This window comes from Equus asinus, chromosome 5 (assembly GCF_041296235.1).
Source record: "Equus asinus isolate D_3611 breed Donkey chromosome 5, EquAss-T2T_v2, whole genome shotgun sequence".
In the NCBI taxonomy this organism is placed as follows: domain Eukaryota; kingdom Metazoa; phylum Chordata; class Mammalia; order Perissodactyla; family Equidae; genus Equus; species Equus asinus.
Genome location: NC_091794.1, coordinates 51,795,501 through 51,819,844, shown reverse-complemented (window position 1 = coordinate 51,819,844; position 24,344 = coordinate 51,795,501). Strand labels below are relative to the sequence as shown.

The 24,344-nt window shown below is 37.6% G+C and overlaps 1 protein-coding gene across 1 annotated transcript in view; it reads right to left on the bottom strand.

The window, feature by feature from the left end:
• WDR49 (WD repeat domain 49) overlaps positions 1-24,065 on the bottom strand; it is a 523,215-nt gene extending 499,150 nt beyond the window's left edge. The window contains 1 exon segment of the mRNA XM_070509548.1: positions 23,373-24,065. Coding sequence (XP_070365649.1) covers positions 23,373-23,540 — 168 coding nt within the window. The 5' untranslated portion in view covers positions 23,541-24,065.
• Between the last annotated feature and the right edge of the window lie 279 nt (positions 24,066-24,344).

The following is a 24,344-nucleotide window of genomic DNA, read 5'->3' as shown; positions in this document are numbered from 1 at the left end:
AAACCTTTTTCCCATAGACAATTTCTTGCAATTTAAATGTAGACCTTCCAAATAAAAACTACTTAACGGTGTTTTAAGGTACGCCCTTTTATTCCTATTAGTCAAGATTCTCTGTCTGGCCATTTCAAAGGAAAAGTTAGTACCCTCGCCGCTCTTAGAACTCCTTATAAAAGTGAAAATTGTATGATCCAGTAGAAAACATAGCCTCATTCAGCCCTTCTTAAGGTAACGTTTGTGAACTTATTTTGCTATGTCTATTTAACTACTGAGGAAGAAAATAACTAGTTATTGCTTCCAATTGTTTTTGCAAGAAAGCTAATATTCTCAGAAAGTCTGGTTGATTGTCCCAGGTACAGCTTTAGACCTTTAGAAAATCTTCCTGTCTTCCGGAATCCCTTTCAAAAAATGTTCTGAATCACTTCCTTTTGCCTAGAAAGCATTTTCTGCAGCTCCAGTCAGTTCTGGTGAGCTGGCTGTCCTTTAAAAAAAGCACGAATTCTGTAAAATTCCCTTCAACCTCTGAATGTTGTAAGATTCAGATTTCATTGTAACCTATATGAAAACTGAACATTAAACCTAAGCGAAAACGTTTAAAAATGTACCCTTTGTAAGAAACTTGACAGCCTTTTATGCATTAAGAAAAGATCATGTGTTTTCAATTAGCAATGTATGAGTATGCAAACACATTTTAAAAATCATTTATTTTTTGCACAAAATAATCCATGTTTTTACTGTAGAAAATACAAAGCATAGATAAGCCAAAAATTAAATTCCTCCATAATATCATCAGCCTTTCAGATTTTTTTTCTAGGCAGAAATAGAAATACCTGTGCATCATTTACCAAAAGGTGTTACGATATACATCTTTTATGGTGCTTTTTACACTTTACATCATGCCATCAAGCTATGCCTTGTACAATATATGTTGGTCTTTATCATCATTTTAATGGCTGCACAATATTCTACGGAGAAGACATACAATTTACAGCCCCCTACTAATAAAATTTCAATTGTTCCCAATGCTTTGCTGTTTTACATAAACAACCTGGCAACAAACATCCCTGCACATACATCTTTGCTTAGTTGTCCAATTATTTCCTGAAGTAAATTCCCTAGAAAGGGAATCGATGAGTCAAGGAATTTGCACGTTCTTAAAGTTTTTGGTTATCTTGCCAAATCCTCCTCCAAAAGGTTAAACAAATTTACATTTCCATCCACAAAGTAAGAGATTGCCTATACTCAAGACCCTCACCAAGCTGGAGTATTCTCACGCTTCATAAAACTCACCACTGGTTGCTAAAAAATAGTTCTGGCAAGCCTAAACACTTACATACTTTCTGGCAAAACAGAGTAATACATTCCCAAAGCAGACACAATTCTTTCAAAATCTGCCAGCTCTTAGAAACGTTACGTTTGTTTTTTCTTAACTTTTTCCTAAAGCAATAGTTTATAACGAAATGAGAAAAGAGAACTTTTCTCCTACTCTCTAAAAAAGGACTTGCCCAAGAGAAGAATACAAATCTCACTTAGAAACTATGGAGAGAGGACAACCCAATTTGGTCAGAAATCTGGATATTTTCTCCTCTGTCAAAGCTGGCAGTGGGTTCACATGTACTGACCCAAGGTTCAACGCCCTCATCTTTTGGTGAGTATTTACCTCCAGATCCTGAAAATTAATGTCAAATGGTGAGTTGCAAGTCACTCAGATAAATACTTCCATCCTTCCATCCTTCCACTGGTCTATTCATTAATAAATGTATATTGAGCATGTACACCACACAAGGTAGCATGGGGTAGGTTTATCTATTCAACAAACATTCAACAAACATTTACTAAGTGTCTGCTCCATGCTAAACACTATTCTAAGCACTCAGCACCAGCTTTGAGCCAGAGAGACAAGGTCTATGCTCTTCAAATACTTACACTTCTGTGGGGAGCCTTGGTGTGCTGGTCACAATGAATGACACAGGGTTTTAGGTTACCAAAAGTAACAAAATCACAAGACTCATACTAATCATTTTTTACCTAATTTTAAACTGACGTTAGCATTTAAGCATGTCAAAAACATTCCACAAACAAAAATCTCGTATGAACCAGAAATCTTCTTGAGTTTGACAGCTTTTTATCTTTGTTTTCACTTCAGTCATTAGAATTCTGCAAGGCTGCTTTTCCTCTACATGAAAAATAGTTTCTAATAGGATCTCAGAATCTTGTTTTCCACAGAACCTGCTAGTTTTATCAAGCACTTCACTAAAAATAATATTTCTTCTGTCAAATATTGAGCATGATTTTTGGGTAATGTTCTGTGACAGTTGAATGAGTATACACTATCAAAATGCATCCTTTCCCCCTATCTCTATAATTAAATTTAAAATTAACATGCTGCTTTCTCATGCTCCATTCTGTTGCGCTTGCCTCAATGTCCCTTGATTACAAAGCATATTGGTTATGCATATGTATTAGGGGTTGCTGTCAAACTCTGCACACATCCTCTGGAGCAGAAGATTAGATAGGTTATTTCAAAACAGACACATCAGTGTATGTCATGCCCTGCAATTTTCACCTACCAATGAACGTTCATGAGAAATTAAACAACAGAACAGGAGAGACTAGCCTACCAGCCAAGGTTCACATTGTTTTTTTTTTTCTTGCTTCAATGGATTTTAGTTGGTTTTGACTTTCATTTACACTATGATATCAATAATTCAAGAGCTCATCAATCTGAACGGAGTTAAAATTTTGTGACTATCAAAGACACAGGCCTTGAAATCCCTGTACTGAATTTAAGGTTTGGAACTAAACTCTCCTGACCCAAAAATTCAAGTTAGATTTCCTAAGCAACTGTTGAATTCAAAGTGAATTGCAGCTGTGAATTTAAAAAACCAAATAAATCTATCTTTTCCTTTTAAATAAAGATGATCAAAATCCCTGAGAAATTTAGCTGTCCATGTGATTTTTCTCTAAGTCTATGGAAGTTTTCAATTCTCTGCCTTAGACCTAAATCATGTTTATCCCTACCATCTGTTTTGTTTAAGCTAGAAACTTGGGGGCATGAGCCAAGAGACAATTGAGCTTTGTTGATCTTTATTTGGAAATATCACTACAGTGGGATAAACATATACTGTTTTTAAAGACAATTTTAATTTTTTAAGACATTTTTAAAACCAATTGCTATTCCTCATTAGAAACAAAGATTGAGTCATAGAATTTCATGCATCCATGAATTTCATGCATATTAAAGATGGAAGGAAGTTTAGAAAATCTACACCTTCATTTTAGGAAGAAATTGAGGCCCAGAGAATTGGAAGGGCTTCTTTGAAGTCACATAGCTCACTGTTGGCAGAAATAGGCCTAGAACCGAGGATTTCCAATTCCTAACCACTTCCACCACACTACAAACATGTTGACTTCAGCAAAAGCGGATTCTCTCTAGGATAACACGTTCGTCAACAAATGAAATGTGTGGACCCCAATGAATTCATGCAGTTTTGATTTATTTAGAACCTTTAAAGCTTTATGGTGATATACTTAACGTTTACATATGAACTCTGAATCAATAAAGTAAACATGAAATGACTAAAATGTCAGAAAGATTTCAATCCAGGTTCTAGGGGGAAATCCTTTCAAATAAATTATCAGTTCCTTCCTGCTCTTACATCCTTCTCAAACCAAAGATCTAACAACGCAACCAGTCTCTGGCCATTATTTTCATTGCTTTAATCTCTCATTCTTTCATCCCAGAACATAGCAAAACACTAGCCCTGGAAAGCATCTCCTCCATGCCTACACCCAGGCTACTGAACGCTGATGGACAAAGATGACACAAGTGGGCAGAATGGTGCTGCTGTAATAAAATACATGATCTCCAGCCTCAACAGGTCTCTCTTATTCTCCACTTTCTTCAAACTCCGGCTTCATCATCTCCCTGTCCATTGCTAATGGAGAAGTTTGACTCCTAATTCACAGAAATGAAGAAGAATGAAGAAGAGGAGAGCAAACATTAATCATACAGGAACTTCCTCAATTTTCTGCACACTTGTAGAGATTGAATTGCATCTGTAGTCATTGCCTTCCTTCCTATGACAACAGAAATTCTCCTGTCTCATGGATATGTCCTTCTCCCACTACCTCAGAGAATCTTTCATCGTCCTCTTGCTCTCTGACTCCTTTTCATCAGCATTTATTTTTCTTCAACTTATTTAAACTTAAAAAAAAAAAAAGAAAACAGTTCACCCCTTTTTCCTACCCCGCACCCCCCATCTCTTGCAACCGCCAATCCATTTTCCGTATTTATAAGCTTGGTGTTTTGTTTTTATTTTTTCCTCATATAAGAGAGAGCAAATGGTATTTGTCCTTGTTTGTCTGACTTACTTCATTTAGCACAACACCCTTGAGGTCCATTTATGTTGTGGCAAATGGTAAGTTTTCAGTCTTTTTTATGGCTGAATATTCTCCGATGGTATACCACAATTTCCTTACCCATTCACCCATTCACGGTCATGTAGATTGTTTCCATATCTTGGCTATTGCAAATAATGCTGCAATAAACATGGGAGTGTATATATCTTTTTGAATTAGTGTTTTCATTTTCTTTGGATAAATATCCAGAAGCAGAATTGCTTGATTGTATGGTAGTTCTATTTTTAATTTTTTGAGGAAACTCCACACTGTTTTCCATAATGGCTGCACCAATTTACATTCCCATCAACAGTGCACGAGAGTCCCCTTATCTCCACATCCTTGTCAACACTTGTTACTTCTTGTCTTTTTGATAATAACTATTCTAGTAGGTGTGAGGTGATATTCCTTTGTTTTTAATTTGGTTTTGATTTTAATTTGCCTGATGATTAATGATGTTGAGCATCTTTTCATGTCCCTGTTGGCCATGTGTATGTCTTCTTTAGAAAAAATGTATGTTCAGATCTTCTCATTTTTAATCACATTTTTGGGGTTTTTTTGTTTTGTTTTTGAGTTATATGAGTTCTTTGTATATTTTGGATATTAGCCACTTACCAGATATATAATTTGCAATTATTTTCTCCCATATAGTAAGCTATCTTTTCATTTTGTTGGTGGTTTTCTTTGCTAAGGAGAAACTTTTTAGTTTGATGTAGTCCCACTTGTTTATTTTTGCTTCTGTTGCTTTTGTTTTTAGTGTCAGATTCAAAAGATCACCAAGACCTATGTCAAGGAGCTTACTGCCTATGTTTTCTTCTAAGAGTTTTATGGCTTCAGGTCTTGCATTCAAGTCTTTAATCCGTTTTGCGTTAAGTTTTTTGTATAGTATAAGATAATGGTCCAGTTTTATTCTTTTGCATATGGCTGTCCAGTTTTCCCAAAACCATTTATTGAAGAGACTGTCCTTTCCCCAATGTATATTCTTGGCTTCTTTGTCATAAATTAATTGTGTGGTTTAGGTAGATTGCATATATGCATGGGTTTATTTCTGGGCTCTCTGTTTCATTGATCTATGTGTCTGTTTTTATGCCAATATCATACTATTTTAATTGCCCCAGTTTTGTAACATAGTTTCAAATCAGGGAGTATGATGCCTCCAGCTTTGTTCTTCTGCCTCAAGATTGGTTTGTCTATTAGGGATTTTTGTGGTTCCATACAAATTTTAGGATCGTTTGTTCTATTTCTGTGAAAAATATAATTGGAATTTTGATAGGGATTGCATTGAATCTGTATATTGCCTTGGTACCATGGACATTTCAATAATATTAATTCTTCTGATCCGTGAGCACAGAATCTCTTTCCATTTATTTGTTTCGTCCTTAATTTCTTTCATTAATGTCTTGTAGTTTTCAATATTCAGGTCTTTTACCTCCATGGTTAAATTTATTGCTAGGTATTTTATTCTTTTCTTTTTTGATGGAATTGTAAATGGAATTGTTTTCTTAATTTCTCTTTCTGATAGTTCATTATTAGCGTAAAGGAACACCACAGATTTTTGTGTATTGATTTTGTATTCTGCATCTTTACTGAATTTTTTTATTAGTTCTAACAGTTTTTTGATGGAGTCTCTAGGGTTTTCTCCATATAATATCATGTCATTTGCAAATAGTGACAGTTTTACTTCTTCCTTTCCAATTTGGATGGCTTTTCTTTTTTCTTGCTTAATTGCTCTGGCTAGGACTTCCAATACTGTGTTGAATAAAAGTGGTGAGAGTGGTTATCCTTTTCTTGTCCCTGATCTTAGAGGTAAAGCTTTCAGTTTTTCACCTGTGAGTATGATGTTAACTGTGGACTTGCCATATATGGCCTTTATTATGTTGAAGTATGTTCCCTCTATACCCACTTTGTTGAAGTTTTTTATCGTAGATAGATGGTGAATTTTGTTAAATGCTTTTCCTGCATCTATTGAAATGATTATATGATTTTTATCCTTCATTTTGTTAATGTGGTGCATCACATTGATTGATTTGCAGATGCTGAACCAGTCTTGCATCCCTGGAATAAATCTCACTTGATCATGGTGTATGATCTTCTCAATGTATTGTTGAATTCACTTTACTAGCATTTTGTTGAGGATTTTTGCATCTACGTTCATCGGGGATATTAGCCTGTAATTTTATTTTGTTGTGGTATCCTTGTCTGGCTTGTCTGGTTTTGGTATCGGGATAATGTTGGCCTTGTAAAACGTGTTTGCAAGAGTTTCCCCCTCTTTTATTTTTTAAAGAGTTTGAGAAGGATTGGTATTGCTTTTTCTTTGAATGTTTGGTAGAATTCACCAGTGAAGACATCTGGTCCTGGGCTTTGGTTTTTTGGGAGGTTTTGATTACTGATTCAATCTCCTCGTTAGTAATTGGTCTGTTCATAATTTATATTTCGTCATGATTCAGTCTGAATAGGCTGAATCCTAGGAATTTATGCATTTCTTGTACGTTTTCCAATATGTTGGCATATAATTGTTCATAGTAGTCTCTTATGATCCTTTTGTATTTCTGTGGTATCAGTTGTAACATCTCCTCTTTCATTTCTGACTTTATTTATTTGAGTCCTCTCTCTTTTTTCTTGGTGAGTCTAGCTAAAGTTTTGTCAATTTTGTTTGTCTTTTCAAAGAACCAGCTCTTAGTTTCATTGATCTTGTCTATTGTCTTTTTAGTCTCTATTTCATTTAAGTTTGCTCTAATCTTTGCTATTTCCTTTCTTCTACTAATGTTGGGCTTCATTTGTTCTTTTTATAGCTCCTTGAAGTGTAAAGTTAGGTTGTTTACTTGAGACTTTTCATGTTTCTTGAGGTAGGCATTTATTGTTATGAACTTCCCTCTTAAAACTGCTTTTGCTGCATTCCATAAATTTAGGCATATGTTACACTTCTATTTTTATTTGTCTCAAGGTATTTTTTATTTCTCTTTTGATTTCTTCTGTGACTCATTGGTTATTCAGCAGTATCTTGTTTAATCTCCACATATTTTTAAATTTTCCAGTTTTCTTCATGTAATTAATTTCTAGTTTTTTACTGTTGTGATTGTAAAAAGACACTTGAGATGATTCCAATCCTCTTAATTTTATGAAGATTTGTTTTATAGCCTAACATATGATCTACCTTGGAAAATGTTCCACTGCACTTGAGAAGAATGTGTATTCTGTTACTTTTGGATGGAATATTCTGTAAGTAATTGTTAAGTCCATCTCGTCTAACATGTCATTTAAGGCTGATGTTTCCTGATTGATTTTCTGTCTGGATAATCTATCAATTGATGTCAGTGGGGTATTAAAGTCCCCTAATATTATTGTATTGCTGTCTATTTCTCCCTTTATGTCTGTTAATATTTGCTTTATATATTTAGGTGCTCCTATGTTGGGTGCATAAATATTTACAAATGTTATATCCTCTTGTTGGATTAACCCCTTTATTGTTATTTAATGTCCTTCTTTGTGTCCTATTAAAGTCTTTGTTTTAAAGTCTATTTTGTCAGATATAAGGATAGCTACTCCAGCTTTCTTTTGGTTTTCATAGAATACCTTTTTCCATGCCTTCACTTTTAGTCTGTGTGTGTCCTTACATCTAAGGTGTTTTTCTTGTAGGCAGCACATAGACATAGGTCTTGCTTTCTTATCCATTCAGTCACTCTATGTCTTTTCAGTGGAGTATTTAGTCCATTTACATAGAAAGTAATTATTGATAGGTATGTACTTCTTGCCATTTTGTTAATTGTTTTCTAGCTCTTTTTATAGTTCCTCTCTGTTCCTTTCTTCTTCTCTTGCTCTCTTCCTTTGTGGTTTGACTTCTGTTAGTGGTATGCTTATATTTCTTTCTCTTTATCTTTTGCGTATTTACTATATGTTTTTGCTTTGTGGTTACCATGAAGTTTACATATAACAACTTTATCTATAACAGTCTATTTTAAGTTGATAACAATTTAAGTTTGACCCCAGTGTAAAGCTCAATATTTTTACTATCCTCCCCCAACATTTTATGTTTTAGATGTCACATTTTACATTTTTTATCTTGTGTATCCCTTAAGTAATTAATGTAATCATAGTTATTTTTACTACTTTGTCTTTTATTCTTCATACTAGCTTAATAAGTAATTAATCCACTACCTTTACTATATATTTACTTCTCCAGTGAGATTTATTCTTTCATATGTGTTCTTCTTACTAATTAACACCCTTTTCTTTTCAGCTTAAAGAAGTCTGTTTAACATTTTTTATAAGGCTGGTTTAGTGGTGATGTACTCCTTGAGCTTTTGCTTGTCTGGAAAACTTATATCTCTTTTTCAATTCTGAATGATAACTTTGCTGGGCAGAGTAATTCTTGGTTGGTAGTTTTTTTCTTTCAGCACTGAATATATTATGGCACTCCCTTCCAGCCTGCAAAGTTTGTGCTGAAAAATCTACTGGAAGTCTTATGGGGGTTCCCTTGTATGTAACAAGTTGTTTTATTCTTGATGCTTTTAATATTCTCTCTTTGTCTTTAACTTTTGAGATTTTAATTATAATGTATCTTGGTGTGGGTCTCTTTGGGTTCATTTGCTTTGGAACACTCTGGACTTCCTGGATCTGGATGTCTGTTTCTTTCCCCAAGGTAGGGAATTTTTCAGCCGTTATTTCCTCAAGTAAGATTTCTGCCCCTTTCTTTCTCTCTTCTCCTTCCAGGTGCCTTATAATGTGAATGTTAGTCCATTTGACATTGTCTCACAAGTCCCTTAAGCTATCTTCCCATTTTTTCATTCTTTTCTCTTTTTGGTGCTCTGATTGAGTAAGTTCCACGGCCTTGTCACTGAGTTGACTGATTATTTCTTCTTCTTCATCTAATCTGCTGTTGAACCTCTCTAATGTGTTTTTCAGTTCAGTTATTGTATTCTTCAGCTCTGTGACGTCTATTTGGTACTTTATTATATTTTCCATTTCTTTGTTGAAGTTCTCACTATGTTCACCCATTCTTTCGCCCAGTTTGGTGAGAATCTTTATGACCATTACTTTGAACTTTTTATCAGATAAATTACTTATCTTCATTTTATTAAGTTTTCTTCTGAGGTTTTATCTTGTTGTTTCATTTGGAACATGTCCTTTTTTTCATTTTCCTTGGCTCTCTGTGTTGATTTCTATACAGTAAATGAAACAACCACCTCTCTCAGTCTTGAAGGAGTGGCCTCATGTAGGAGTTGAAACTTGTTGTTCAACCCTTTCCCAGCTCTTGGTCATCTCTCAAGCCTCTGTTCCTGTCCAAGTAGCCTATTAAATTTTTAATAGTGACCAGTAGCTGAGGATGTGCTAAGACCTATCAAGGCCCCGAGGAGGAGGATCTCAACACCTAGATTCAAGCTGACTGGAAGCCAGACCCTCAGGCAGCACCTTATAAAAATATGCAAATATATACAGTCTTGAGGGGCTGTAAGCATAAGCCCCCCTGGCCACCAGAGCCAAGAAATCTAGAGGTGTCCCCTTGGCGGCAATTGTAAAAATCAAGGCTCTAAATGAGTGCATAAGCTTCTTTCTGAGAGATATCAACAAGCCAGAATAAAGCAGAAGGAGAGTGCCGAGATGGTGTCCACCAGCCTACGTTCCTCAAAAATAGCTCTGTAGGCCACTAAATATATGCCAAACCTGAAGCATGCCCCTCAGTCTGAAGCTCCAAGACAAGGAAAGTATCCTCCTTCACAGAAAGACTGGGGGGTGGGCCTCAGTCTGCAGTCTGTGCAGTGCCATGGGGGTGGTGGCCTGCCAAGAACTGTCGCTCCAGTTGCTGCAGTCCTGTGGGACCAGGAACATAAGTCCCACCAGCCATCAGAGTGAGGCAATCAAGGGGCATCCCCTGGGCATCAGCCACAAAAACCAGGCACTAGACATGTGTAAAGCTCCCCTCCAGGAGACACTAGCACTCTGGAGCGTGGCATCAGCGTTTAAAAGTAATCAAGTCACTTAAATCGTTAAATATCTTACCATCTGCCTTTAGCTACTACCCTATCCTTCTCTTTTCAAACAGCCATCTTGAAGGAATCACGTTCACACATTTTCTCAATTTCCTCTCCTCCAACTTTCTCAACCTATTGCAATCCAGCTTCTTTCCTTTCTCCTCCACTGAAGCTGCTCTTACCAAGAAGACTAAAAAGCTAGAACTAAATCTTTCAGTGGATTTGTTCCAGTTCTTATAAGGCAAAAAATCTATCAAGTTAATATTTGGTGCCAAAATATCTTTGCTTAAGAAAATTTCTTGAGATTCCCGTTTAGTTGGAGAGCAAAACCTGAGATATGTGTAAGACATCAATCAAGAAAGAAAAAGGTTCAAGCTGCTCTAAAGGAAAGGAGAAGAATTTGATATTCATTTTTATTGATTTGGTTGTGTTGTTTGATTAGACTGATGGGGAGAGAAGAGAATAATGGCACAAAGAGGAGGGGGATAGAATGGGAGACAGCAAGATGGCAGAGGGTGGCATGGCAATAAGGGGCCATTGAGAAAATTCCACAAACAATATAGCTAAAATTATGTATATTTTAAACACTTGTTAGCATTTGATGAACTTCCCACCATGTGGCTTCAAGCCACCAGGACACAGCCCCCACATACACACACACCCTTAATCTCCTCCTCAGGTATTCCACTGATGAATTTGGCCTTCACCTTGACAGGTTGCTTTGGGAGGCTTCCCTTCCCCGGTACTTTATAGTAGTCTGATTGCACAACATCAATGATGGGAGCAGCTCCAGTCTTGTGTTTCGCAGCAGCTCTGGTTCCTCTTTAAGTGGTAATGCCTCATACCAACTTTCCCAAAGTAATGTGGCTGATATTTGGCAAAGTGGATCCTTTGGTCCACACCAAATGGCTTTTGACAGGACCAGATATTAAGGACCTTGTGGTGTGGACCAAATGTCCTTTGGACATTTTGAACAGGACGAAATTTATGCTAATAAAATGTTTTACATAATCAACAAAATGAAATTAAAACAAGAATTTTCTTAAAACCTGAAATTTCATACCTACTGACCTAACTGTGCAACAAACCAATAACATAACCAAATGATAAGAGAAATTAATTTTAGTAACCCTTAAGCCCAGTTCTCTGACCATGTACCCATAGTGAAATATAATGTAAGGAAAAAAATAAACTGCAAAAAATCCTGAATTTGACTATTTTTTTCTTTAGAGAATTGACTTTTTGCAGGAAGGAGCCATGGTTAAAATGCCCATTTTATTACCACACAGTTTGCCTGGGTCAGAAGCCTAAGCAGAGTCAATTGGGTTCTCTGCTGTGGGTCTCACAAGGCAAAAGTGAAGGTGTTGGCAGAGTGGCTTTCCTTACTGAAGAATCTGCTTCTCAGCTCATTCAGAGTGTTGGTAGAATAAATTTCCTTCTCATGCTTCCCACATGACCCCTGCATCTTCAAGCCAGCAACCACGCATCGAATTCTTCTGTTTCAAATCTCTCTGACTTCCTCTTCCTCCAAATTTTTTTAATCCAATACGGTTGACTTTTATTCATTCACATTAAGTCACTTGAAATGATATCTTTTGCATTTAAATGCTCATTAATGTAAATGGTGAACAAACCAATTTCAGTGGATACTCAATATCACACATGATGTAGTAATTCTGAAACTATCTTGTATGTATAATGGAGTAGATCATATGAGTAAATATATTGAAGCTGCTGGAACAAAGGTTCAAAATGTGAGAGAACAGAATACAAATGATACAAATATGGAATGGCAGAGGATGGGAAAGAACTCTATGATGGTGGAATTGAGTTGGAGATATTAGTATTAATTCATTATTTAAAATATATATATATATATGTGCAGATAGATATATATTCTAGCTCTGCAATTGGAAAGGGCTCAAAGCAATGACACCCCAATAGCAATCAGCACAGAACTACCCAGATCTTGCTTTTTTAAATACCATTCTCCAATTAAAGGTGCTGAGGATTCCTGGAGAAAGAGCTGACTCCAGGTCTAGGGCAGAAACATAATCTTGTGCTAGAAAGCAAGGAGGTGATAAAAGATGGATGGAAACATGTTAAAAAGGACAGAGGAGCCGACCTGAAGGGGCTCACAAGGCCAACTTTGGAGCAAATTTAGTATCAGAAATAATAATGATGGTAATAGATGATAGTGCATTGAATAGAATAAATGAATCCAGAGTCTGTAGTAACACTCAAGATATACAGAGAAAGAGAATGAGAAGGAGAAAGAGAAGGGAGTGAAAAAGAAGAAGGCTCTCTCTTACACAGAAACACTGTATTGAAAATAAATAACAATCAATAGAATTTGTCACCATTTCCCAACCACCAATGTAGTCATAGTTTCAAGCAAAAACCATCAAGCAATGCTCAAACCAATGGAAACTTGTTGAAAAATCCTACAACACAGTATCAAAGTATCACCCTACAGGTACCTTTACAAAGCAGAACTCTAGCAGAACCACTTCAGTCAAGGGATCCAACTTATAGCATCACCAATAAAAGGACAAATTGACATGATGTGTCCCCGATTGTTGTGTAAGAGGTGGACATAACATCTCTTATACAATATCCTTGCCAAATATGTTAAACTTGCATCTAATAGCGAATAATAAATTAAAGAATCCAGATTGTGAGATGCTTTAGACATCTGAAACGACTCTTCAAAAATGTCCATGTCATGATAGATGAGAAAATGTAGAGGAACTCTTCTAGAAGGAAACCAAAGAGACACGTCAACGAAAGTAAATGTGTGATCCTGGATTAAATCTGTAATTAAAAAGAAAAAAACTATAACAGACATTACTAGGAGAGATGAGAATATTTTAACATAGACATTTTTATTAGGTAATGTATGAAGTTACATTTCCTTGGTATGATCATTTTCTTATGGTTATTTGGAAGAATGCCCTTGTTCCTAGGCGATAGATTTTGAACTAATTAGTAGTAAACTTTCATGATATCTGAACTTACTTTTAAATGATTGAGGTAAAACCATGTGCTATGTTTGTATGTTTATGTTCCCCCAAATCCACGGGTTGGAATCCTAACATTCAATGCCATGGCCTTAGGAGGTGGGGCCTTTGGGAAGTGATTGGGTTGTGGAGCCCTCATGAACGGGATTAGTGCTCTTGTAAGAGACCCCACTGAGCTCTCTAACCCTTTCCACCATGTGAGGACACAATGAGAAGTCTGCAACCTGGAAGAGGGCTCTCACCCTACCATGCTGGCACCCTCATCTCTGACTTCAAGCTTCCAGAACTGTGAGAAATACATTTCCATTGTTCATAAGCTACCCAGTCTGTGGTATTTTGTTACAGAAACCTGAATGAAGTAAGATACCATGTATGTATATACACAGAGAGAGAGAAAGATAAAACAAATACAGAAAAATGTTAACAAGTGTTGAATCCTGATGGAGGGTATATGAGTATTCACTGTACTCATCTTTCCACTTTCAACACTTCTGTAGGTTTGACATTTTTCAAAATAAAAAGTTCAAGGGGAAAAAGTACTCGCTTCTCCGCCTATGTTCCCTAACTCAATACATGTTACTACCTTACTCAGCACACTCAATTGGTCAACAAGTCCTGTGCACTGTAGCTCCTGAATATCACTTGAATCTCTCCACTCATCTCTTCTGCCCCTGCAGGCCCCTGTCCCAGCCTTCTAAGTGCCCTTTCTGCCTCCTCTCTGTCCTGCTCCCACCCTAAACCATTCTCAAAAAAACACGGCCTTAGTTATCATTTCCAAAATACCAATCCCATCATGTCACTTCCATGATGAAAACAGTGTCTCTCTACAGCCCCTAAAATAAATGTCAGTTTCTAACACAGCTCCCTAAGGGCCTGCTGATGGTTCCAGCTTGGTGGTCCAGCCTCATCTTCTGTTCTTTTCCCCTTTATGGATGAGTTATCTGACTCCTGCAAATGGATCCCTGAAAGCACCACGCTGCTCTGCCCAAGAGAACTCTGCCCTTGGTATCCTTTTTCCAGAAAACGACTTCCCCAACCCCCATTCACCTGCCCGTGTGATGCCCTTGCAGCAGATGGCAGCTGGGATGTTACTTCCTCCAGGAAGCCTTCCTGGAGTCCCCTCCCCAGTGTGAGCCATGTGCTCCCCGACACTGTTCTCTCCTCAGGGCACTGAGCGATTACCGAGTTACTGTGGGTTTGCTTGTTGGTATACCCCTTGGTGAGGGAAGGTCTGGCTCTAAGTGGTTTCCAAATTCCAGAGGGCAGACATTTAATAAATATCTGTTGGAAGAATGAGTAAATGAACGAATATATTGTTAACATGCTCTTCCATATTGTAGAAGAGCTGCTCATCCGTTCTACCAATAATATAGCTAGTTTGGGGAGGGGGTCAGAGGAGTGAACAATGGCCAGGTTATAGAGTAACACTGTGTAAAATAACATTGGAAAATTAGAAATAAGTTTGAGTAGAGTTAAGTTTAGGGTTGTTTGTTAAGGGACACAAAAATGGATATGAGCCCACTTGGGGCGATGTTCTGGCTCTGCCAACAACTCGAAGGGACTTGGACAAATCCCTTTGTTTAGAGTTTTGTTTCCTCGCCTGTAAAATGAGGGCAATGACGCACTTCTCCATCCCCTCTCAGTGCTAAAATTCAGTGAAAGGAAGCTGATGGAGAAACGCTACTTACTAGGAGGACCAAGTGTCTATAAAAGGTACTGCTTTTAAATTCAGCATCGTTAGACAGACATTTAGAATAGTACCACAGATTCTTTAGGTTATTAAGAAATGCTGACATTTTAATAACAGTTAATATTGAATTATGTATAGATGAGGTGCCCACAAAACCATTTGCTATAGCTTATCCAGTTACAAACAAGTTCTATTTTTCCCTAGTCGATACCTCTACATACACACAAATGCACACACATTTTTCATTTAGAATATGATTATGCATTTTTCTGCAATTGTATTATTTTCACTGAACAGTAAATCTTGGCAATTTTATACACCTTTCTTATTCTTTTAATAGCTGAGTAGTAAGAGTATACCATAATTTATTTATCCATTCATTTATTGATGAATATTTGGGTTTCTTAAATATTCCATTTTATAGACAACATTACAATGAATGTCCTTGCACATATATTTTTTATGCACATGTTATAATTCATTTAGAGTAGCTTGTAGAACTGGACTTTCTGGTTCAAAAAGCATACATTTGATACATTTTTACATTTGATATATTCTGGAAAATTGCCTACCAAAAAAGCTTTGACAATTTACAATCTTAGTAAGTGTGTCCATTTCCCTGATTATTTGCCAACAATAAATGTTATTGATCTTTTTAATATTTGGCAAACTGATGAATGAAAAAGAATGTCTTCTTTTCAGTTAGAGTTTCAAATCAAATTCCTAATGAGATGAGTATCTTTTCATGTGATTAGCATCGATTTATGTGGCATTCTTCCCTGAATGCATAAAATACAATAATATATATAAATATATTATATGTAAAATAAAACTATATGCAATATGTATATGAGCATATATGGATAGAAATGTATTAAAAATACACTGGAAAGATGCAACATGACGAGCAGTTACCCAGGGCGGTGCAGTGGCTGAGAATGGGCCGTAGAAAGAGGGGAATTTCATGTGTAATTTTGATTTTTTACAATGAGAAAATGTATTCTTTCTTTTTTTTAATCATAAAGGGACTGTTAAGTAAACAGGAATCATAAAAATGAACAAAATTGTATCTGACTGGCTATATCCTCCTGTTCTGTGTTTGCTTCTCGTACGTCTAATTCCAGGAAATAAACCTGCTTCTTTATTTATTGTATCTGCTCCAGCTGTTTCTCTATCCCCTGGAGGTTTCCCCTAAGATCTCATCTTAGACACTCTCTCTCCCCACCAGATCCCTCATTTGTGCCGTGGTCTCTGCCCTCCAGGATCTATGGATCTCACACTGACCTCTCTACCTGCCTCACCCTTCTACTTGGCTTTAAATAAATACTGGCTTTGTAGTAATCAGAGCACCATCATTAGAGCAACAAAAAGAACATACAAGAAGCAATGAAAAGAGAAACAGGGTCCCGGTAAGTTGCTAATCCAGTCTGGGTGGTGAGTGAAGACTTTCCCAAGAGAGTGATATTTAAACATGAAGTACGAGTAGGAGTTAGCTGGGAAATTGGGGTGTGAGGAGTGCCAGGAGACACAGCATTTGATAGGCCCTGAAACAAGAACACCATTAAAGCATTCAAGTAACTAAAACACCACCAGCATGACTGAAACAATTTGGGTCATGTTCCAGTGTTAGATAATTTTGTGACTGACTTGTTGGAACCGTAAATCCAGACGAAATAACTGTGAGGAGGGGAAAGCGGCTTGGAGGGGAAGGGAAAGATTCCCCTGAAAGGAATGGATGTCCCCATTCTTTACAGTCCTAGGGAAGGAATGTGGAAACAGAGGTCATAGACTAGAGAGAAAATTTTCTAGGGAATAATTTTCCAATATTTTCTGGTATCTCTGAGGCCAAGAATCAGTTCGGCCTCCAGGCCGTGAGGTATGATGAGCGGTCTGATATGCTTCTAGGGGGATTAAGCCACTGAGAATAGCCCCTTGGCCGTATAAATGTGGCCAGAGAGAGGAAATGGAACAAGTTAGCAGGATGCCATGAGAAGGATCCCAAACAGCATTGTCCAATAGAACTTTCGGCAATGATGAAAATGTTCTGCAATCTGTGCAGTCCAGTATGGCAGCTACTAGCCACATGGAGCTACTGAGGACTTGAAATGTGGTTGGTGCTTGTGAGGAACTGAATTTTTTATTTTATTAAATTCTTATCTTTATTTTATTTTAAATTCAGAAGCTTCCTATTTTTAGCAACTGAGTTGGTGGGTCTTGTGTCATCATTGGGTATGCTACATACTCGGTAAAACGTGACAAACATGATGTCAAAATGGCACAAGTTACAGTTCTTTCATTGTCTGTTTTTTTCATTTTTCCTTTTAATTCTCAGAAAATTTGAAAAAGTAGGCTATGCTTTGGTCCACAGGTGTGGCTAAGTTGATGCACTACAAATGAATAGCAATAGGCATGCGTCTTTGCTTCTTTCTCCCTCCTGTATAACAAGCCTTTGGTTTGCCCTCTCTGCCCCAGTCCTGGCCCTAGCTCAAGGTTGAAGCATTTGTTCACCAAAAGCACTCTTCATCACCCCTCTGATCCAGATCAATTTTTATAAGCACTTGTCACAAACGACACAGAGAAATTGGAAAAGGTATGAAGCTGTTAGAATTTGTCACAAAATTCAACACAAAGGCAGAAGTGTTCAGGAAGACCAATTTTTCACGTGTGTTGACACACAACTTCCTTGCTTGTGCTTTGGCGATGACATCGTTTGCTAACCTCACCCATGAATTCTAGCAAGTCCGACAAAACCACCAGAGCATTCCTCTGTCACTTCCAATCTTGCCAGCTGCAGTGGGATTGGGTTTGTCTCCATGCTATTACCTTCACACTGAGGAGGGGGCCCTGCAGAGCTGCACTGGTTTGCTACTGCCATCAAAAATAGGTTTTCTGACTCTACTAAGAGAGGTGGGGTGAGAAATGCTCTGACCTGCTGCCTTTGTTCAGCAGGTGATGAATTGACTGCAATCTGCACTATACAATAGAGTCTGAGATTAAGTTTTACCTGTTTACCTTCTTACAAACCTCTACTGAGATGCCTTTAGAAAGGAAAAAATAATAAAAAAGCAATAGTTTATTCTTATCTTTTCCCTTTTTTCTTCCCTCTTTCCCTGCATTGATTTTATTGTAGGAGTTGTTGATTATTTGCTGCTTATGCATTAATCCCAAATTACAGGGCACAGCACCTGTGTGCTATTGACTTAACATGTTCATTCTGTCAATGAAGTCTTTACCCCATTCGATTCCTGTTCCTTCGAGCAACAGCACAAATGGGGGTTGCCTTGTGGCAAGTGGCGCCCATGCCAGACAATGGGCAGGAAAGTCGACAATCTATCCCTGAGCCTTGATTCTGTCCCACGGGGTAATTCAATTAAATATTTTTCAGCTTCATTCTCCTTATGCGTAAATGGGAAATAAAAGTGTCTGCCCCGACTATATTCCAGGTTGGTGAGAGGATCAAATAACATAACACCTACAGAAGGGCTTTATAAAATCTTGCCATACTTGACAGATATTAATTTTTTATTCATCATTTTTACCTCCACTGATTTCCAGAAAGAGTTGTAGTGCAGTTACAACACACGGTACATAGGCGGTTGGACCATTAAAGCAAAGATAAAAGAACAAGAGTCACATAATCAAAATAGCAGATAATTGTTCCAGAAAAATCTGTGTTAAAATAGTTGTGTCCATTGAACACTAAATTTAGCTTTGAACTTCCTGGCAGCGAAAGCAAAATACCAAACACCATCAGGCACATGACTCTCCTTAATTTATGACATAAAGCAGGTTGGTTTGTTAGGGAAGACAGAAATTTTCCTACCATTAAACTCTAAGGATCGTAGGTGAGACTATTTTCCGGGCACACACCTGTCTGCACACACTTGTTTTCTGGGCACACACTGTCTACACTTTCCAGCTGCCCTTGCAGTAGGGATGTGAGCCTCATCTACACAGACCTTTCCCACGTGCTCCTTCATCTCTTCCCCCTGCTAACTAGCTTGATGCTTGGCAAGCATGGAAGGTGGAAGATGGAGGGAAGGGGCCTGGGTACCTGAATTCCTACCTGGAGCTGCCCGATCATGAGAAATATCTGCTTTCTACCTCATATGAGCAAGAAATAAACCTCTATCATGTATAAGCTACTGTATATATTTTATACAGATTGTATACCCTAAAACAATAAAGATTTTCTAGCTTAAAACTTCAATGGGTAACATGATATACAGAGTTTTTAACAGTTTTATCAGTTTTGACTAAAAAAACATTTTAATGATCTTCATAGACTATCTCACATTTTGTCAGAGATGAGCAAAAGCTAATGGTAGGAAAAGACTAAATGAGACTTTGTGTGCTCTCCTCAGAGCCTAGCCTGCCTGGTAGCGTATCAGAATACTCCTGATTCTCCTGTTGGAGCAAAGAAGCATTGTTCACAGGCCCTGCTGGAGAATCTGTCTACAGGTATCTTGGGAATTTTATAAAACAATCAAGTATGAGTATATCATAAATTCTGAGGATGTAATCATTTTATTGCACCTCAAGCACAATTTTTGGTCCTGCAGAATTGCCTCCTGAACTTCTCTGATCTCCTGGGAACAGGTTAGCACAAGCACATTGCATTTAGGTACTGTTCAAAACAGGTCTGTTCTGGGAATCCCCTGAACGTCTTGGGGACTTCCTGCTGGGATTTTTACTGTGCCTTTCTCACACTGAACTGTTTTGTCCCTTCCTACTCTGAGCATAAACAGCTTACCTTTTACACGTGGTTTAGGAGGTTTCCTTTCTAGCTATTTAAGCTAAAGGTTTAGCAGGGCTTGGGCAAATGGCAGCATGGAGTAGACAGGGTAGGGTCTGCCCCTGGCTCTGGGCCCACACCCTGGGCCAGAAGAGATGTGCCAGGAGGTGATACAGACACAGTTGATGACAGAGGCAGGTCGGAACACAACCCAGTGAGTCCAGCAGTGTAGGCAAACTATAGTCTCAGGTCAAAAGAGGCCACAAGGCATCCAGGATCAAGGAGCAGAATGTCCTGGCATGCAGAGGTCAGCAATAGAGAATTCAAGGAAAGAAATACTCAGACACCTACATAGCCAGATTCTCCAAAGAAAGTCAATATACATCGGGTCTCAAGGGAGTTTTTCTAAAATTCCGTTTCCCTTGGACCTTAATCTCTCCTCCTCAGCATTCCTGTAAAATCAGCAAACCACAGCCATCCTTCCTCACACAATAGCTGGCTTTTGAAGTATCTAAGAAAATGTAAAATATGGTTGACATCAAAATAATATGAATATCCAGAGTCCGTGTCATTTCTCTAAGCATTGCAAATGCTACAGGAAAGTGTGAGTAACACCATGTTACATTCTATGAATAATACAAGTTTCAGCCCCTTCAGGCTGATATATGGCTTTTTGGACACCATCACTTGAAAGAAAATGAAATCTGCAAGTTACTTTTCTAGTACTTCTATCCAGGTAATTTCTTTGTTCTAAAGAAGAGGATTAAGACATAAATTAGAATCTTTCACATGCTAATAAAATACAAAATAAGAAATGGAAAGATGACACTTTTGTACTCTTCTTTGTGAATTTATGTCTTTACATAAATTCTTATTGTTTCTACTTCACACCACAACCAAAAGGAATGTAGAAGCATAGTTGTGAGTGTTATTCAAAATTTAATTTTCTTCAGGAAATGACTGAGTTAGAATCAAGAGAACGTTGGAGGCCATGTGGGTCAATCTCTACTCACTAAATATTTAACACCAATGTTAACTGAGTACTTACTCTGTGTCAAGCACTCCTCCAAGTGCTTTCCGGATAATATCTCATTTAATCTTCACTACCCCCCTTTTATCCTCATGTGAGAAATAAAAGAAACTGAGGCCCACAGAGATTAAGAGATTTGCACAAAGTCACATTGTAAGTGGCAAAACTGGGATTCAAATCCAGGAAGTCCAACTCCTAGTTCTTAAACCCTAATGATTCTGACCCATTTATACCATCGTACAATAAATGTAAGTATTACTTGCTTTATTCCTAAGTGTTACTACTAAGATTTATATGGTATGGAATACTTCATTTGGAAATATATGTGAAACACTTGCTACACAATTCAAAGATCCAACTTCTCATCTTCCAGTTAAGCATTGCAATTGCTATTTAAGGAGATGGACTTTCCCTAATATCTGACAACTCTTCAGCCCCAAATAAGCAATCTGTGTACAAAAAACAAATAAGGGAGAAAGGGATCTAGTGCCAGAATCTTGGCATTTCCAAGAGCATGCCTTTAGTGATCGGACCACAAATCACTGCCATTGGAGTTCTGTGTTGCAGGACAGCCTCTGCATGCAATGTTTCCTTTTACAGCAATCTCGGCCTGTGGCCTGCGAGCCTAATGCTCATAACAGATGGGTTGGACTCCATCGAAATTGTCTAGTGTCATTCTTCTCTAGGTGTCCAGACTGTGTTTGGAAATCATGTTTTCTCAAGGGCCTCACTTTTAGTCCTGCTTGCACATTTGCCATTGGACTGTTCCATTTTGTGTCTGTTAAAAATGGATGGACTTCATTTTTTCTTGAAAACATATGTCAAAGCTGAATTTTTTTTTAAAAAAATTGTCGTTAGATTCTCTATGTTCATATAAGCTCTGAATTACAATCTCTTCTTCCCTTTGTCCATCAGTAGTCCCTGCTTTTCCAACCGGTAATTTCAAAATAAGTGATCCAGCCTTTGAAATGTTTAAAGTCAAAAAACAAAAATCCTGAGGTTGAATTGTCCCGTTTCACTTGGGTTCACTGCAGACTAATCAGTAGTTTGAAAAGAATATCCACCCCCAAACTTCTGTAGCAGTTTCACTCTCCATCACATCAACTCTATAATGTTGACTCTCCTAACAGACCCTACCATTCAAATTCTTTGAGTTCTGAGCACCAGAACAAAACTGCCACGTTCCTGTTCATTTCATTCCAGAGTCAAAGCTGTCATAATCTGCTGTTATGGTTTTTTGAACGTCCTCAAGCTGTCAAAATGTTTGCTATGTCTATCAAAATATGCCAAATTCATTTGGGGCATTGGACATGAGAGCAATGAAATCTTTCAGACAAATGGCGTTGGATGAATAGCAAATATATGAAGATTAAAATGAGAAAAGTGCAGGGCAGAGCATATCTTTGTTACTAAATATGATAGATTCTATTATAAAGAAAATAATTGATACTATTGAGACATTAACTTAAGAATACTGGTAGAATCTAACTTGTTCATAACTTATTATACAACTAGCTTGTTATATAACTAACGTACACTTGTTATACTACTAACTTGTTATATAAAACAAGGCATAGCAGAGTTTTTCAGTGGTTACTGACTCTTTTTTTTGGATCACTAAAGATTAAAATTTGTGCCAATTAGATTTCATCAGCCTTTATTAATTTCAAGGTGTTATTCTAAAATATTGTACATCTGTTTCAAATTAATACAGATACTCCCAAGCACCCCCAGAGGACCTTCTGAAGCCCCGAGATCATATTTTAGCAAACATAATGAAGTAGAAAGGATGAAGGCTCACGTCTACCCAAATTCCACAGCACGGAAGAGCACTTCTTCCTAGTCTCATGAGAAACTAAAAATCATTTTGATGTATGCTGTTCATTATGCATAGCTACAGAATTTCAAATTAATTAATGAAGATAGAGATAAGGAAATTTTTCATTTATAGTTAAAATTCCTAAGGTTTATTTTATATCTAAAATTAAAGTGAAAACTAGGTTTTGTTTTGATTGGCATCGCTCCAATATTTATAAAAAGAGAGGGAGACTGGTCCCTCGCATGGGATCTTGGGACAATGAAGGGCCAAAATCAGCTTTGAGATGGAGCTGTGTCACTTGGGGTGAGGCAGTGAGAAGTTTTGCAAACTGGAGGTGCGCATCTGCCTTTCCAGAATTCTACTTCCATGTTGTTACTGGGAGTCACCTTAGAGATCTGGCTGTCCCGATCCACAGCCATAACTTTTGGGTTTCCAAAAATATATTGATCTCTAAGGAAAGTTTTGTCCCAGAATTTCCCTTCCTTGATGGTAATGATTATTCAATGGCAGCAATTTCAAAGTAAATATTATTTGGCCCAAAGAACTGAGGGCTAAAATGACTCTGTTGTTAAATCCGAGCCTAATTCTTTTCAAGGCCCTGTTTTAACCATTAAACACAGAAACAATTTTAAGAGGAAAGGCCCTCTCTGCTTCATCCTAGTCTCCTTCATGAACAGCTCCAACTCTCCCGTAAATATGATGAGCGCTTACCTCAAAGGCCCTCTGTATCTTGACAAAGTCATCCACCCCGAGCTGGTTTTCGAGCAGAGCTGGGCCGTGATCTTCACCTTCAGTAACTCCTTCTGTCCTCTCAAGGCCCTTTGGCCCAGGCTGAGACCCCTTGTTCAACTCAAGCGCAGCGTTCTGGTAACTCATCATGGCTTCATCTCTTTTCAGCAGCCTTCAACTATTTCTATATGGTTTTTTTTTTTTTCTTTTTTCCTTCAACAGGTACCTTTGAGAAGAAACCCACCTTAGCAATAGAATTCCAAAGTGAAAGTGCATTTCAAGGCACACAGTTGGGAGGCAAAATGTTGAGGCCGAGAGGTAGGGACCGAAGGCTCTCAACCACCACACATCCTTAATTCCACAGTTTATTTTCAAAATTCACAGTCAAATCATTTTAAAACACCCCCTTCTTATAGTCTGTTTAACCTGGCTTGATTATAAATGTATGAAGTTTCCCCCATGTTTATAGCAACTGACACAGAATGCAGCTTCTAATCCCCATTTTAAATGCACTAGAAATGCAACTTCTCGAAATCTCTTTGGCTAACCTTCCTTCTGGTAAGATGTGGTTTTAAACCCCATTTTCTTGTCTGGAGGCATTAGATGGCACACCTATAGGTTTCCGTCCCAAGGAAGTGATTGCCTCGGAAGGCCACCAGCCCAGCAATGTGGAACTGTTTGTTTTTTTCATCTGTTCCTGCTGCCTTTGATGTTTCCTGGCAACCAACAAAAAGCCAAGGAAAACTTTTCCTTTTCCTCCTCCCTCCACCCCGCAGCTAATGACTGACCTGAAGGTTTGAATATATAATGTAAACGTTGAGGTTTTTTTCAAAGGACAATTCAGCCCACTCTTTTTTTATTAAACTTCATCGCTATGTTATTTAAAGACAACTTTTATAAATATATTTTCTATGAAGCATGTTATGTATTATGAAACAATGATTAGCCAAAGAA